At 41.2% G+C, this 17,984-nt stretch overlaps 1 protein-coding gene across 1 annotated transcript in view; it reads right to left on the bottom strand.

The window, feature by feature from the left end:
- RBKS (ribokinase) overlaps positions 1-17,984 on the bottom strand; it is a 100,658-nt gene that overhangs the window by 52,575 nt on the left and 30,099 nt on the right. Inside the window, exon 2 of the mRNA XM_052647955.1 lies at positions 14,780-14,912. Within this exon, the coding sequence (XP_052503915.1) occupies positions 14,780-14,912 (133 nt within the window). The remainder of the gene's footprint in view (positions 1-14,779; positions 14,913-17,984) is intronic.

Here is a 17,984-nt window from a genome sequence, read left to right as displayed (position 1 = left end):
TACAGTTGAATTCTGTGTTTAGCATCCTAGCATGCATTCTGGTAATGATACTTCAGTTTTTCCTTTGGACTCTTTCAATCATAGACAACATGAGTAGGGTGGCCTATTTGTTACAATTAGTGAATGTGTATTGACACATCATTATCACTTAAACCCCACAGCTTATGTTTGGGTCCACTTGGGTATTGTACAATCTTTGTGTTTTGACAAGTGTATAGACATGTATCCACCATTGTAGTCTCATACAGAATATGTTGTTGTTCAGTCACTAAACTGTGTCCAGCTCTGTGTAACCCCATGGATTGTATCACACCAGGCTCCTCCGTCCTCCACTATTTCCCAGAATTTGTTCAAATTCATGTTCACTGAGTCGGTGATGCTATCTAATCATCTCATCTTCTACCACCCTCTTCTTTTGCCTTTAGTCTTTCCCAGCATCAGGGTCTTTTCCAATGAGTACACTCTTGCTCTTCGCATCAGAATATATGTATATATAAAGCTATGTATCTTATTCCTTTCATAAGAACAATATAGTCAACTGGGAGCATATCTATGCCTAGGTTCCAATGTTTATTGTATTGAAATGTGGACAAAAAGCAATGGAGGTCTGAGTCCTATTTAAAAGGACTTTAAAAAGTCCTTTTATTTGTACATTACAGAGTTGCACAGATGACTTGTGTAATTTTTGTTGTTGTTGTTCAGTTGCTAAGTCATGTCTGACTCTTTGTGACCCCATGGACTGCAGATGCCACATGCCTTTGGCCTCCACCATCTCCTAGAGTTTGCCCAAATTCATGTCTGTTGAGTCGGTGATGCTATCTAACCATCTTATCCTCTGCTGCCCCCTTCTCCTTTCGCCTTCAGTCTTTCCCAGCGTGAAGGTTTTTCCCAGAGTCAGCTCTTTGCATCAGGTGGCCATAAAAGAATGCCATCTTTCCTATTTCCTCTCCCACAAAATCTCTTACACATTCATTTATTCTTCTGGATTTACTTTAAAAAAGGATGAGAGAAGTGAACATCTTCCAATCTCCTTTGTTTACTTCTGACTCAAATGTAAGCCTCCTCCCCAGCACCTGGAAGTTGATAACCAGAAGACCACTGACAAAATGTGGGCCACTGGAGAAGGGAATGGCAAACCACTTCAATATTCTTGCCTTGAGAACTCCATGAACAAGCAAAAAGATATGACACTGAAAGATGAACTCCCCAGGTTGGTAGATGCCCAATATACTATTGGAGAAGAGTGAAGAAATGACTCCAGAAAGAATGAAGAGATGGAGCCAGGGCAAAAACAACACCCAGTTTTGGATGTGACTGGTGATGGAAGTAAAGTCAGATGCTGTAAAGAACAATATTGCATAGGAACCTGAAATGTTAGGTCCATGATTCAAGGTAAATTGGAAGTGGTCAAACAGGAAATGGCAAGAGTGAACATCGACATTTTAGGAATCAGCAAACTAAAATGGACTGGAATGGGTGAATTTAACTCAGATGACCATTATATCTACTACTGTGGCCAAGAATCCCTTAGAAGAAATGGAGTAGCCATCATAGTCAACAGAAGAGTCTGAAATGCAGTACTTGGATGCAATCTCAAAAACGACAGAATGATCTCAGCTCGTTTCCAAGGCAAACCATTCAATATCACAGTAATCCAAGTCTATGCCCTGACCAGTAATGCTGAAGAAGCTGAAGTTGAATGGTTCTATGAAGACCTACAAGACCTTCTAGAACCAACACCCCCAAAAGATGTCCTTTTCATTATAGGGGACTGGAATGCAAAAGTAGGAAGTCAAGAAATACTTGGAGTAACAGGCAAATTTGGCCTTGGAGTACAGAATGAAGCAGGGCAAAGGCTAATAGAGTTTTGTCAAGAGAACACATTGGTCCTAGCAAACACCCTCTTCCAACAACACGAGAGAACTTTACACATGAACATAACCAGATGGTCAATACTGAATTAGACTGATTATATTCTTTGCAGCTGAAGATGGAGAAGCTCTATACAGTCAGGAGAAACAAGAGCAGGAGCTGACTGTGGCTCAAATCATGAACTCCTTATTGCCAAATTCAGACTTAAATTGAAGAAAGTGGGGAAAACCACTAGACCATTCAGGTATGACCTTAATCAAATCCCTTACGATTATACAGTAGAAGTGACAAATAGATTCAAGGGATTAGATCTGATAGCGTGCCTGAAGAACTATGGATGGAGGTTCATGACATTGTACAGGAGACAGTGATCAAGACCATCCCCAAGGAAAAGAAATGCAAAAAGGCAAAATGGTTGTCTGAGGAGGCCTTACAAATAGCTGAGAAAAGAAGAGAAGCTAAAAGCAAAGGAGAAAAGGAAAGATATACCCATTTGAATGCAGAGTTCCAAAGAAGAGCATGGAGATATAACAAAGCCTTCCTCAGTGATCAGTGCAAACAAATAGAGGAAAACAACAGACTAGGAAAGACTAGAGATCTCTTCAAGAAAATTAGAGATACCAAGGAAGAGTTCATGCAAAGATGAGCACAATAAAGGACAGAAGTGGTATGGACCTAACAGAAGCAGAAGATATTAAGAAGAGGTGGCAAGAATACATGGAAGAACTGTACAAAAAAGATCTTCATGACCCAGATAACCATGATGGTGTGATCACTCACCTAGAGCCAGACATCCTGGAATGAGAAGTCAAGTGGGCCTTAGGAAGCATCACTACAAACAAAGCTAGTGGAGGTGATGGAATTCCAGGTGAGTTATTTCAAATCCTAAAAGGTGATGGTGTTAAAATGCTGCACTCAATATACCAGTAAATTTGGAAAACTCAGCAGTGGCCACAGGACTGGAAAAGGTCAGTTTTCATTCCAATCCCAAAGAAAGGCAATGCCAAAGAATGTTCAAACTATTGCATAATTGCACTCATCTCACACGCTAGTAAAGTAATGCTCAAAATTCTACAAGCCAGGCTTCAACAGTATGTGAACCGTGAACTTTCAGATGTTCAAGCTGGATTTAGAAAAGTCAGAGGAACCAGAGATCAAATTGCCAACATCTGTTGGATCACTGAAAAAGCAAGAGAGTTCCAGAAGAACATCTATTTCTGCTTTATTGACTATGCCAAAGCCTTTGATTGTGTGGATTGCAACAAACTGTGAAAATTCTTCAAGAGATGGGAATACCAGACCACCTTACATGCCTCCTGAGAAATCTGTATGCAGGTCAAGAAGCAACAGTTAGAACCAGACATGGAACAACAGACTGGTTCCAAATAGGAAAAGGAGTATGTCAAGGCTGTATATTGTCACCCTGCTTATTTAACTTATATGCACAGTACATCATGTGAAATGTTGGGCTGGATGAAGTACAAGCTGGAATCAAGATTGCTGGGAAAAATATGAATAACCTCAGATATGCAGATGACACCACCCTTATGGCAGAAAGTGAAGAACTGAATAAGCTCTTGATGAAAGTGAAAGAGGAGAGTGAAAGAGTTGGCTTCAAGCTCAACATTCAGAAAATGAAGATCATGGCATCTGGTCCCATCACTTCATGGCAAATAGATGGGGAAACAATGGAAACAATGACAGACTTTATTTTTGGGGCTCCAAAATCACTGCAGATGATGACTGCAGCCATGAAGTTAAAAGACTCTTACTACTTGGGAAAAAAGCTATGACCAACCTAGACAGCATATTAAAAAGCAGAGACATTACTTTGCCAACAAAGGTTTGTCTAGTCAAAGCTATGGTTTTTCTGTGGTCATGTATGGATGTGAGAGTTGGACTGTGAAGAAGGCTGAGTGCCGAAGAATTGAATCTTTTGAACTGTAGTGTTGGAGAAGACTCTTGAGAGTCCCTTGGACTGCAAAGAGATCAAACCAGTCAATCCTAAAGGAAATGAACCCTGAATATTCATTGGAAGGACTGATGTTGAAGCTGAAACTCCAATACTTCGGCCACCTGATGTGAAGAACTGACTCGTTGGAAAAGACCCTGATGCTGGGAAAGATTAAAGGCAGGAGGAGAAGGGGACAACTGCCGGGGTCCAGCCCCGGTGGATCCAGGGAATTCGAAGGTGGGGACGGAGTCGGCGTCCTTGGAAATAACTTATTTGATTAAAGATAGAGAGGGATTAGAAAATTAGAGTAAAAGAGGCTGAATAACTTGGTTCACATGGATTACCAATCACCACCTACGTAGGCCGCAGGCGTCTTCCCGTTCTCCCGAAGGAGAGGAGGCACTGAGGCCCCCCCAGTCCGATCATAGAAGCCCAGGCAAAATTAATAGGCTTGGTGGGTACCCATGCACCAGATGGGCATTCGGCCAGAAAATAGTAGGAGAGAAAAAGAGGCTGAATAACTTGGTTTACGTGGGATACCAATAAAATTCCAAGACAAGGAATTTGCACCATCTATGTTGGGCCACCGGTGCCACTTGAATATCGGAAGGTGCCCCTCCTTGGGCTCCTTCTTGCGTGGGCTTGAAAACCAGGGCAAGTAAATAGACGTGGTGAGCACCCACGCTCCAGATGGGAATTCAGCCAGAAAAATGGGGAGCAGAAAAGAACGACATGAGGGAGTCTTTCCGGAAACTGATCCAATGTCTTTATTTTTGGGTTTGCTTATATACCTTTTGTTACACATAGGGATGAATACAGAGTCACGCAGGGGTCAGCAGTCCTGACCTTTATCAAAATCAGGTGCTTCACATAAAAAGGTCTTAGGGATTTTACATCATCTTCTGGCCATGAGACCTGCTGACATTTTATGATCCTTTCTTTCTGATAACCAAAAAACGTATTTTTTCCAAGGGTGTTTTTTCTTAAAACAGGCACCACCCTCCAAATAAAGTTGCATTCCTATAGGATGAGGGTGTAGTGAGTTACAATCAAGAAAGGAATTTATTTAACCCAAGGTTAACATGATTAATCTTAAAGGTTAATACTTATTTCTCCTATATGCTTGAAGGTTAATAGTTATTTCTGCTATATGCTAGTTATATTCACTACAAGGGCAGGGAACATGGAGATTTAGCAGTAAACATCAGCTCAACAAATGAAAATCCTTTCACCAATGTTCCCCTTAAGATCTATTTAGTCTTAAGATAGTGATAAAGTTACATTTTTACATAGCAAGGACACAGTGATTTATAACAAAGTACAGTGATCTATTACAAAAGAGAAAATTCATTAACTCAAAAAGTCTAGTATTGATAACCTTAAAACTACTATATTTCCTTTTCTATATTCCAAATACATTGATTAATATATTCCCAGGTGCCTAAGGATATGGAGGCCTGGCGGCAATCATTGACTCAACAATGAGAAAAGCCCTATGTTAATTAAGACTTTAAAAATACTCCAAAACTCTCTGTGCTGTTTATGGTTAAGAAGTAGTAAACAATCATGTGGCAGGAGTATGGATAATCCTGTCACACAAGCTAGTCTGTCAGCAGAGAGGTTTGACCTGAGACACCCTTGTCACACCCAGGGCAGGGAATTAGCAGCAATCATTGGCACAACAAATGAAAAACCCTTCACCAATATAATTCCTAACCAACCCACTATACTAATAATTTCCAACTCCCCAAAAGAATTTGCCTTTAGTAAGTCTAAAACATCTTGTGCCTGTCAGGTTGGGAGGCTGTAAACAATCACATGTGGCCGGACGAACCTATACAGGTGGGCTAGAAAACCTTCAGAGGAGTCCGTAAGCTGAAACACTCTTGTGACGCCCAGGAATTTTTATTGCCTTGGAGCTGCACGTTTACTCCTTCTCCGAGAGAAACGGTTATGGGGGAGAGCCCCCCGTAAAGTCAGAGGTGTAGGTGAGAGCATAAAACAGACTCTGGTTTTGGGGTAGATGCTCGGGAACAGGGGGTTTCCTGAGGCTTGATCACTCCTTTGCGTTTGCCAAGCCTCCTTCCTCATGACCTTTGCCATGGGCGGAGTTCCTCACGCTGGCCCCTGGCAGACAACAGAGGATGAGGTGGTTGGATGGCATCACTGACTGGATGGACATGAGTTTGAGTAAAGTCTGGGAGTTGGTGATGAACAGGGCAGCCTGGCATGCTGCAGTCCACGGGGTCACAAAGAGTCAGACATGACTGAGTGACTGAACTGAACTGAATCAGAAGTCAGAGGAATAGAAGCCAAGTAAAGGAGTCATTCATTGCCCACCACTGAGAGCTAAGTGAAAGTACCTTGAAAACCACCGTGAATGCTACAAGGGCAAGGCTCCTGGAATAACGACAGTTACAAAGGAATCCTCATGGGTATTGTTGGAGATTTTCCCATTTTCCCTTCACACTTTGGCTGTCAAATGTGTGAAAACTTTAAATGTGGCCATGAGGCAAAATGGCGCTTGTGAGAATCAGGGCATCTGGAACTGAATTTCAGTTCTGCTATTATCCTAATTAAAATGCTTTACAGTTTACTGTAAACTGTTCCACCTGAGCCAGGCTGTAAGGTGGGACTTGTATGAGTTATCTCAGGCAGGTAGGAAACCAAGATTTCTCAGCCTGAGGATGCCCAGGTTACACCCCAGACCAATTAAATCAGCCCCTGTGGCAGGTGGGACAGTGGCAAGGTCCCCAGGTGATTACAATGTGTGGCCTCCAGTCAAGGCTGCTGGTTACATGGTTAGAGCTGGGAGAGTGTCCAGAAAGCTGTGTCTGAGTGGAAATGAAGAGGAGGAGCATGGTCTTGCTTGGTTTCCATTGGGAAGTCAGCTCCGTGGGAGCCTGAAGGGACCTGCAGAATCTGCTGGGGGCAGGTGGCCCATTAGGGTCCAACACTGGCATCAAGGTACTGTAAAATCTGAAAGCTTTCTTTGGCTTGTGTTTGCTGACTCCAGACTGATTTTTGACGTGGCCCAGGCTTGCTCCCCCTTGCTTCTGTTTCTCCGAAACTCATAGTTGGCAAAATAGTAGGATTTCTGTTTTTCAGAGTGGTCAGTAGAGGCACTCCTAACTTGAATGGTCAGTGTTTGTATTAAAAACATGCTGTGAGTACAATATATTTATGCCTGTTTCCTTGCCTTCTACTTACAAGAACTAAGTCCTTTCGTCTCTCCTCTACCTAATCAAACCTCACCTGTTTTTCAAGCATCAACTTAAGGCTTACCTTCTCGATTCTCGCCCTTGTTATTTCTTTCATTTCCAGAACTCCTACAGCATTCTTCATGGATACTGTATAATTAAACACTTAATTGAATACCATCTTATCATGTTCGCCCAAACAGCCTTAAAGTGTAGTCTTCCTAAAAGCTTACTGGAGACTCTAGCTTAGCATATATTTATCCCTCCCCCAGTTCTGTCCACTAAAGGTGTTCTGTAAGTATTTGATCACCTTAATTGCCTGTCTGTTCATTTTCCTTGAATCTAGCTTATCATCCTTAAAGGGACATGACTTATAGGCATCCAGACTATGCTGGTTATGGCTACAGAAAGCTTCTAGCCAAGGTTTTGCTTGGAACAGCCTTCTTGAAGGTCCCCTCACATTCTTCTGATTGCAGCAGTGAATACTTTTGGGAAGAAAGACTCTGGGAAAACGACATAGTCTGAGGTAGCCTGTGTGAGGTGAAAGGTAGCTATTGCAGGTGAAAGAAGCCAAATCAGCAGCAACTAGGGACAATCACTCACACATAAGCCAAGGCAACTTATGGAACCCCAGATGCTCTTCAGGAAATCCCAGGTTTCAGCCCTACCTGAACATTGTAGAATGGAACTTTGTGCAATCATGAAATGTTCTATATCTGTGCTGCCCAATATAGACACTTGAAAATGTAGCCAGCATGACTGAGGAACTCAATTTTTTTTAATTTTTAATTGAAAGATAATTACAATATTGTGTTGGTTTCTGCCATACCTCAAAATGGATCAGCTATAGGTATATAGACGTCCAATCCCTCTCGAGCCTCCCTCCCCATCCTACCCCACTAGGTTGTCACAGGGCCCTGGTTTGAGTTTCCTGAGTCATACAGCAAATTCCCACTGGCTATCTACTTTACAAATGTTAGTGTTTATGTTTCCATGCTACGCTCTCCATTTGTCCCACCCCTTCCTTCCTACCTTCTGTCCCCCTGTGTCCAGAAGTCTGTTCTCTTATGTCTGCCTCTCCATTGCTGCCCTGCAAATAGGTTCATCAGTGCCATCTTTCTAGATTCCATATATAAGTGTTAATATACGATATTTGTTTTTCTCTTTCTGATGAAGAACTCAATTTTTAATTTCACTTGAATTACGTTGAAATATAAATAGCCACATGTGGCCAGTGGCTAGTGTAGTGGACAGTGCAGCCGTGGAGAGATGTGAATTAGGATCATGGAAAAATAAAGGGCTGGATTGTGTTGGGAACAAGAGCAGTTCCTCATGCTGAGGGCACCGAGGTGCTTCCTTCACTCCAAAGACTGGAAAGATCTGTCTGCATCGAGGGAGAGCCACTCAGCGGCTTCCACAGTCCAGAACTATGCCCAGTGCTGAGGAGAGTAACTGCAGTTAGTGAGGTCATGATAACCAACACTGTCAAATGCGTGAGGAATGATGCGCTGCTTGGAATCCTTGAGTGGCAGAAAATATCTAGTAATTCCACCCATCAACATATACTTGAGGTAAATGAAACAGGGGACCAAGATAGCATACCCAGGGACACATGAAATGATACATACTGCTAAAAAAATGATCACATGTATTAAAATAGGTTGCTGGGTTTCAAAGTTAGAAGACATGAAGATACAATTAACAGTAAATCTAAGTTGAACATAATTTAATCTCTGTGATTCAAGAGATTTTGTGGCTTTTCAGTGCCTGAGGGTCACAATGAACTAACAGCACATTGAAGAGACTATAAGCTACATTTGTTGTCACATAACAAAACTCAGCAGTTGCTTTTTTTGGAGGAATTTTATGGTAATTTCATGGTAATTTTATAACTTGTCATTTGTGGCTTTATCATAAAAGATGAAAGAAGAATACATAAAATTCCAGTTTATGCTATCTGCTTGTTTAAATCCTAGATAAATGGGTGTTTACCTTACTGAATGATGGCTTTTAACATGCAAAGTTAATGTTTCAATCTCCATTATCAGGCCTGCTTATCTGAGAGTGGTGGTTCAGTTCAGTTCAGTCGCTCAGTCATGCCCGACTCTTTGCAACCCCATGAATCACAGCATGCCAGGCCTCCCTGTCCATCACCATCTCTCGGAGTTCACTCAGACTCATGTCCATCGAGTCCGTGATGCCATCCAGCCATCTCATGCTCGGTCGTCCCCTTCTCCTCCTGCCCCCAATCCCTCCCAGCATCAGAGTCTTTTCCAAAGAGTCAACTCTTCGCATGAGGTGGCCAAAGTACTGGAGCTTCAGCTTAGCATCATTCCTTCCAAAGAAATCCCAGGGTTGATCTCCTTCAGAATGGACTGGTTGGATGTCCTTGCAGTCCAAGGGACTCTCAAGAGTCTTCTCCAACACCACAGTTCAAAAGCATCAATTCGTCGGTGCTCAGCCTTCTTCACAGTCCAACTCTCACATCCATACATGACCACAGGAAAAACCATAGCCTTGACTAGGCGGACCTTATTTGGCAAAGTAATGTCTCTGCTTTTGAATAATGCTATCTAGGTTGGTCATAACTTTTCTTCCAAGGAGTAAGCGTCTTTTAATTTCATGGCTGCAGTCACCATCTGCAGTGATTTTGGAGCCCAAAAAATTAGTCTGACACTGTTTCTACTGTTTCCCCATCTATTTCCCATGAAGTGATGGGACCGGATGCCATGATCTTCATTTTCTGAATGTTGCGCTTTAAGCCAACTTTTTCACTCTTCTCTTTCACTTTCATCAAGAGGCTTTTTAGCTCCTCTTCACTTTCTGCCATAAGGGTGGTGTCATCTACATATCTGAGGTTATTGATATTTCTCCCAGCAATCTTGATTCCAGCTTGTGTTTCTTCCAGTCCAGAGTTTCTCATGATGTACTCTGCATAGAAGTTAAATAAGCAGGGTGACAATATACAGCCTTGACGTACTCCTTTTCCTATTTGGAACCAGTCTGTTGTTCCATGTCCAGTTCTAACTGTTGCTTCCTGACCTGCATACAGATTTCTCAAGAGGCAGGTTAGGTGGTCTGGTATTCCCATCTCTTAGAGAATTTTCCACAGTTTCTTGTGACCCACACAGTCAAAGGCTTTGGCATAGTCAATAAAGCAGAAATAGGTTTTAATTTAATTTTTTGGCCATACCGAGTAGCATGTGAGAACTTAGTTCCCCAACCAGGGACTGAACTCAAGCCGCTACAGTGGAAGTGCAGGATCTTAACCACTGGACCACCAGCTGCTGCTGAGAGTGGTGGTGGGTTTGTGATAATCCAACTGTTTCTTCCATTCTTCCTGTATGAGGCATATTGGTTAGGATCACAGGATCCTAGTGTTTGAACATGCATTTCTATCAATACAGCCAACTAGTTTTAGCCAGTCATCTTTCAACAGAGTTCAGAAAAGAGATTTCACTTCATTATGTATATTATCTATAAAAGCCTGGTGACTAGTTTTTGATCTTTGAAGATTAAAATCTCAGTGCACGATCATGGGATTGTCCCATAGTAATCTAACATAGAGGGCTTCCCAGGTGGCACTAGTGGGAAAGAACCCACCTGCCAATGCCAAAGACTTATGTAAGAGACTCAGGTTTGATCCCTGGGTCAGAAGACCCCCTGGAGGGGGGCATGGCTACCCACTCCAGTATTCTTGCCCTGAGAATCCCATGGACAGAGGAGCCTGGTGGGCTACAATCCCTAGGGTCGCAAAGAGGTGGACATGACTGAAGCAACTTAGCACACGATCTAACAGTTAGAAGGGTACTTTTATGGCTAACGTGATGGATACATTGCTTTTCAAGTTTTTTGTGGTGAAGGATCAGGTTTCCTTTTTTTTTTTCCTTTTTTTCATTTACTATACATTATAGACTAATAATTTTTAAAATATAACAGTAAAATAAAAATGAGTCATACAAAATACAAGGCCTAATTTATTATTGTTATATTCAGCAGCTATAAAGTTACCTTCAGAATGCTGAAAATGCTCCTAAATGCTTACTCTCAAGTTTCTGTACTGTCCTGATCAGTGACAGTTTGCCCTGAGGACCAGATTTTGAGTAGAACTGCTCTAACATACTGCCTCTGTCACAGACTTTTATGCCTTTAAAAAATTAAAAAAAAATTTATATTGGAGCACAGTTGATGTTCTGTGGGAGAGGGCTAGGGTGGGATGATTTGGGAGAATGGCATTGAAACATGTATAATGTCATATGTGAAATGAATCGCCAGACCAGGCTCAATGCATGATACAGGATGCTCGGGGCTGAGGCACTGGGATGACCCAGAGGGATGGTATGGGGAGGGAGGTGGGAGGGGGGTTCAGGATTGGGAACACGTGTACACGTGTGGTGGATTCATGTTGATATATGGCAAAACCAATACAATCTTGTAAAGTAATTAGCCTCCAATTAAAATAAATAAATTTATATTAAAAATGTGTTAGTTTCAGGTGTACAGCAAAGTGGTTCAGTGTATACACATACATGTATCTATTCTTCAAAGTCTTTTCCCATTTAGGTTATTACAGCATATTAAGCAGAGTTCCCTGTGCTGCACAGTAGGTCCTTGTTGGTTATCTATTTTAAATATAGTAGTGTGCATATGAATCTGACCATTCTTAAAAGAAAATAGATGACTGTTTATCCCATTGTGTGAAGGAGGCAAGACCAGGTAATTCTGTGAAGGTCCTCCCAGTTTGCTGACTTGCTGTGTGGGCTGTCCTGCTCATGGCTTCTTTATACCCCTGGGCTCATGCTGGGTCACTGAACCTTGAGCTGTTTATGCTATCATGGTCCTCCTAAGCTGCCGGTTTTTGATGTTTAGAAATAACTTCCTTCTAACATTTGGCTTCAGTGGAATGGAGGAGGAGGAAATACTTAATTCGGGTGAGGTCCGATGCAATGTGTCCTAACAGGCTCTTTGCCCTGCCAAGTAGACCTTCATTGTCTGTATCTGCCTGAATTTTTAATGTCAAAACATCACCTCCAATTATCCTTGGACCATGACCTTGGCCCATGACTCAGATGAGTACTGACTGCACAGCTTTTAACTTCTTTACACATGTATCACTGTACACATGTGGATGGAACCTTGTTTAGCAGCCCTCATCACAGCTGACAGACATTTCTCCCGAGCGCAGTGTAAGATGTTGTACCTGTGTCATCAAACAGTGCTCCTTCATCAGAGCTCGAATCTGTGCTTGTTGCAAGGCACTAGTAGATAGGTTAATGTTGCTAAGAAAGCCATAAAACATTTTCTACCTGTTTTTCTTTTGCTTAATCTGTTCATTTTTATCTTGAGTAATTTAATGATTTTTGTTTTCTACTTGGAATTTAATTTGCTCAATAAAAATATACCTCACAATTGAATGAAATATTACAATTAATGGTTAACAATAACTCTTATTACAAAAATATTTTATTTTTAAGAAGCCTAAGAATACGATGCAATTTGTTTAAGCTTAAATAAATCTATATCTAAAGGTCCCTCAGGGTATCTAAGCAAAGTAAACTTGTACAGGTTTTAGATGAGGCCATGTTTCCATGTCCTTTCAGTACAGATAATCAGGGTAAATTTCACTGTGGGGCTAAACCACAGACGACTAGATCAGGCACTGTAGACATAAAGCACTTTCAGAATTGTACAGGTGCTCACATAACCATCACACATGGACCAGAATAAAACAAACAGCACAGCTGTTTAATCAACCTCCTTACTGGAGCATTTCCCAAAATACAGCCCTCTGTCTTCTATTCTGCTCACCTCCACTCCTGTGGTTTCATGATTCATTTCCCAAGTTCAATTCCATAATTCAAATATTTCTATTTTGCATTTCTCTTTGCCTCATGTCCAACAGACCTAAAATAAAACCAACCTCAAAATTGTTGAGTTGGATGAGATTGCAGGGGACATCCATTTTTCACTTTAACGGGCTATAGGAATAGCTTTTATAAAGCTTCCAACAGGGGTTCTCTAAACTCTCCTTTCACATCTCCAACCCTAGGGGACTCCCCTCTGCCCAGGGCACCCATTTTTGGTGCCTTGCTTCCAATACTAGTACTAATTCTCTGTCCAGGTTTCCCAGCCAGGAAATGATACCATCCTCTTTTCATTTCCCAAGCTCCACTTAAAGCCTGCACCATCTGATTGTTCCCCAACCCCCCATTTCTAATCAGGTATAGGATGGGTCAGGCCTAATACTTTTAATCGGCTCCTTCTCCCAGTCCCATAATTCTTAGCACATAATAGGTCATCAATAATTCATTGCTAATTGATATTTTAAAAATATTAAGAGTTCAACCTTAGCAAGTGAAGGTTTCTTAATTTGAATTTTGTGCTTCATGTGATGTTTTTGACCAAATAGCCAGGTGAGAATTATATCATCAATTAGAATAAGAATACAGTTCCTTAGCAGATGAAGTGATAATTGTATAGTTTATACATCATTTAAAGACTCCTGTGGAGAGAAAAGTGCTGTATACAATGGGAAATGACATTTCAGAGAAATTTTGGTAAAATCTACCCAGCTCACAGGAGAGAAATTATTCTTTTAAATTTCTCATGTTTTTCTTATCCTCTACTGTGCAGACCCTAGCTAGCTTTCCTAAAGCAAATAAATGATTTTTCCCATTATACTAATAATGCTAGCATCTTAAAATTTTATTAAAGATGCAAAAATTGAAACTTTGGCAGCCAATTTTGTTTTATTTTCAAATAATTTCAGTAGAATGGATAGAAACAGGATTTTCCTATTTTACATGTCTTTTCTTAACATACCTGAAAACAGAACTAAAGATCAGTTATGTGCAGTTCATTAAGGCCCAGATTCCTTTCTGATCTGAGATACAGCATTAGAAGGAAACAGCTTAGAGGTGAGGAAACCACCAGTTATTAGACCAAGTTTCCAAAAGCCATGCTGCTGGAGTGAAACTTGCTAAAAACAAGATGATTCATGCTGTTGTTTAGAAGCTGGACCACAGGAACCCGTCAGAGTAGACTAATTGCCCTCACTTCTCACACTCCAGTTATAAACCTGTTAAATTCAGGGAATGCAGCATTAAGTTATTTGAGGACTTCTACTTCCCAGAGGATTCAGTGAGGTAGAAACTAATACAAAGGACAAGGAAGATTACTCTCTCCTGTTTAAATCTTTAAAAACAATGAGCCTCTCAAAGGCTCATACAGATACTTAAACATGCATGTACATGTACTTGTTTATAGCAGCAATGTTCACAATAGCCAAAAGGTGGGAACAGCCCATCAACAGATACATGGATAAACAAACTGGTATATACAATGGAATATTATTCAGCCACAAAAGGAATAAAAGTACTGATACATGCTATAAGGTAGATGAACCTTGAAAACATTATGCTCAGTAAAAGAAGCCAGACACAAAATGTCACATATCATATGATTCCATTTATAGGAAATATCCAGAATAGATAAATCCATAGAGACAGAAGGCAGATTGGTGGTTGCCAGGGGCTGAGAGGAGGGGGAATGGGGAGAAACTGCTTAATGGGTAAGGAGTTTTACTTTGAAATGATGGAAATGTTCTGGAACTAGATAGATATGGTGGTTATATAACACTGAATACACTAAATGCCACTGAATTGCTCACTTTAAATAGTTTATTAAAAAAACGAGCTCATGTCTTAACCAGGTTCTTGCCTCTAGAACCCTCTTCACTCTACTTTATGCTTACCTTGCACACCATGGATGTCTTTGCTCCAAGCCTAGCAGCTTGGACACACTGGTTGGCACCTTTCCCTCCAAAGCCAATAAAAAACTTATGTCCATGGATGGTTTCTCCAGTTTTTGGCAGACGAGAAGTAAGGCTGTAATTTAAAAGAAAAAGAGGGGGAAAAAGCACATTGGAAACTGCAGTCAATTTGAGTTTTTCAGAAGACAGAGGGAAGTTTATCTGATGGAGCCCTGGTCTTAGCAGCCAGAACTGCAAGCAGGGGCAAGAAAGATTCTCTTTTCCTTGAAGATAATATTCAGTAGTTTGTATCACTATCAAGAAGTCATCTGTTTGACAAAATTCCTCACTCTCATACTGCTGTAGTTCTACTTCAGAGCACAATTCTTAGAGTCTGTACTGCATCAGGGTTGTTCGTGGGTGCCTCTGTTTTCCTTCTCGTGGAACTCTAAGAGGGAAGTAACTTCATATTCTCCCTTCCCAATGCCCAGCACAGAACTTTATTCACAGTGGGACTTAATAAATGGGACCAAGTTAATGTGTTCTGTACAGGTTTATCTAGTCACTTACAAGAAGGAGGAAGTGTGCTATAATTCTGGTAACCATGTGCAGGACCTAAAGAGAAGAGGGAAGTTGCAAATCTTATTTGTTTCCTTGGGGGTGGGGTGGAAGTAGGGTATTTAGATGGCAGGATTAGGTTTTAGTCCTAGTGCATCTTGTATACCATCCATTTCATGCACTGACTCAAAAAGAGCATTAATCAAAAAAAAAAAAAAAGAAAAAAGGATTCTAAAGATCTTAGTTTACAATTTTTACTATAGAAAATTCCAAACATAAAACTATAGAAAATGTTATAGTGACTTCCCCTAGCCCCATGTACCTATCACCCAGATTCAATTATTGTCAACTCAAAGCCAATCTTTTCTCAGTTTGTACCTTCACTGACCTCTCCAAGTGCTAAGGATTTTTACTGACATGTTACTGCCTAGTGAGAATAGTATTAAGTGAGGCAGAAAGAGTAAAAGACTTTCTCTAGGATAACATTTGGAGAAGGAAATGGCAACTCACTCCAGTGTTCTTGCCTGGAGAATCCCAGGGACGGGGGAGCCTGGCGGGCTGCCATCTATGGGGTCACACAGAGTCGGACACGACTGAAGTGACTTAGCAGTAGCAGGATAACATTAAAGGTGTAAGGTGTGAGGAAACAGTACCTTTGAAGAATAGACAACTTTAAAAGGAGAAAGAGTTCTGGGTATAGGGGCAAGTGGAGAAGATGGACTCCAACGGCATGAGGACTGCTCAACTGGCCACAAAGAACTGGGCCAAGGGCTGTGCGTGTGTGTGTGCTAGGTCACTTTAGTCATGTCCAGCTCTTTGCGACCCTATGGACTGTAGTCCAACAGGCTCCTTTGTCCATGGGGTTCTCCAGGCAAGAATATTGGAGTGGGTTGCCATGCTCTCTTCCAGGGGATCTTTCCAACCCAGGGATTGAACCTGAATCTCCTACATTAGCAGATGGATCCTTTACCACTAGGGCCTGGAGCCAGCAGAGAGACAGCAGGCATTGACTAGCTTTAGACAAGAAAGAAAGGCCAAGAGAGAAGTCCACAATAAGTCAACTGAGAACCTACTCTGCTTTAGCAGGTTAGAAATTTATATTCATTTCCCACATAGGCTGCAATCTAACAGAAGACAGTATCTTACTGTATTAGAGTAACAGAACAGTGCCAGTTCTTACAGGTCCCTAACAGCCTATTTGCAATGGGATGACATATGACTGATGCCAGGAACACATGATCATGTCAATAAAAACCAAGTTTGACCTGTGAACCTCCCTTATGAAGTTATAAAAGTCTCAATAAATTGGGCTAAAACATTTCTCGGTTCCCTAGCAATGCCCTGTCAAATATGGTTATTTGAGGTTCAAAAGAGACTCATCAATAATTTGAAAACATCCCACTCTACTCCTCCCCTTTTCAATTCTATTTTTATCTTGGATTCTAAATGCATTTATAGTACCGATGGAAAAAATATACATCTACAAGGTTCACTTCTGAAAAAGGTACTCAATCAAGAGAAAAATGCTCTTAATGTAATGTTATTATCCTGTCATTTAATTTAGCAATGACAAGTGATGATGAGAGTTTGATTTGCATCAGAAATCTTAAGCACTTTAGGATTCTGTTATGAACAGGCAATGATGAGTAATCTGTGTGATTGAGTAACTGTGTGAATTCTTGGCTTATTGATGCTGCTACAAACAACATTCATAACAACCTTAAAAAGAAAAAAGTATCCAATGTGGCTAAAAACAGGCCAAAATAACTTAATTAGTAAGACTGTCACTAAAGAAACTTATGACTTCCACTATATTTATACTTAGATCTGGGTCACAATTCATTGGTTTGAATTAAGTGTATTTTTTATTATCAACTGTGGGAAATCATGAAAAACATATCACCAGATTATTATTGGGATGTACGTGTTTGTGGGGGAGGAGTGAAGTCAAGGGTACAGCGTGTATGTGTTTGACGTGGGAGCAGATGGCTGAGATTTAAACTCATTTCTAAACAACTTATATTAACACAAGCACTGTACTGATTTAGCCATCACTTAAATTTCTCACTCCTTTGGAATGCTACTATTTTCTTTCCTGTCTGCATCTCTGTTCTACTCTTATCTCTTCCTCCCCTCAGTTGTCGCCTTTTCCAGCAGGAGAACAGGGAATAATGTCTGTACCATCTTATCCCCATTTGCTGACCGGATGAACCTTTGTAAGAGTCTCCTCTTGTCTCTGAAGGGCAGCAGAACATGCCACCCCAAAGTATGACTGTAGGAGTTGAGGACATGTCACTGCAAAATGTGCTGCTTTGGCATATTATCTGGAGTTGTAGGCACTTGAAAACCAGCAGATGCAGGGAGAGGTTTGCTCTGAACTCCCTTATCTGCCTATAGGAACTCAGCTGCCATCAATTCCCTTCCTGGAGTTTGATCAACCAGATGGGATGGACTCTTGTCACAGGCAAGGAGAAGAGAAGTCAATACCATGCCTAGACAGCGTTTCTTGCAGACTATCACACCTCTCACCTATTTTTCTAAGAGCCATCAGTTCAGTTCAGTCATGTCCGACTCTTTGCGACCCCGTGAAGCGCAGCACGCCAGGCTTCCCTGTCCATCACCAACTCCTGGAGTCCACCCAAACCCATGT

Source organism: Budorcas taxicolor, chromosome 11, assembly GCF_023091745.1.
Source record: "Budorcas taxicolor isolate Tak-1 chromosome 11, Takin1.1, whole genome shotgun sequence".
NCBI classification, from domain to species: Eukaryota; Metazoa; Chordata; class Mammalia; order Artiodactyla; family Bovidae; genus Budorcas; species Budorcas taxicolor.
This window is presented reverse-complemented; position numbering and strand designations above follow the sequence as displayed.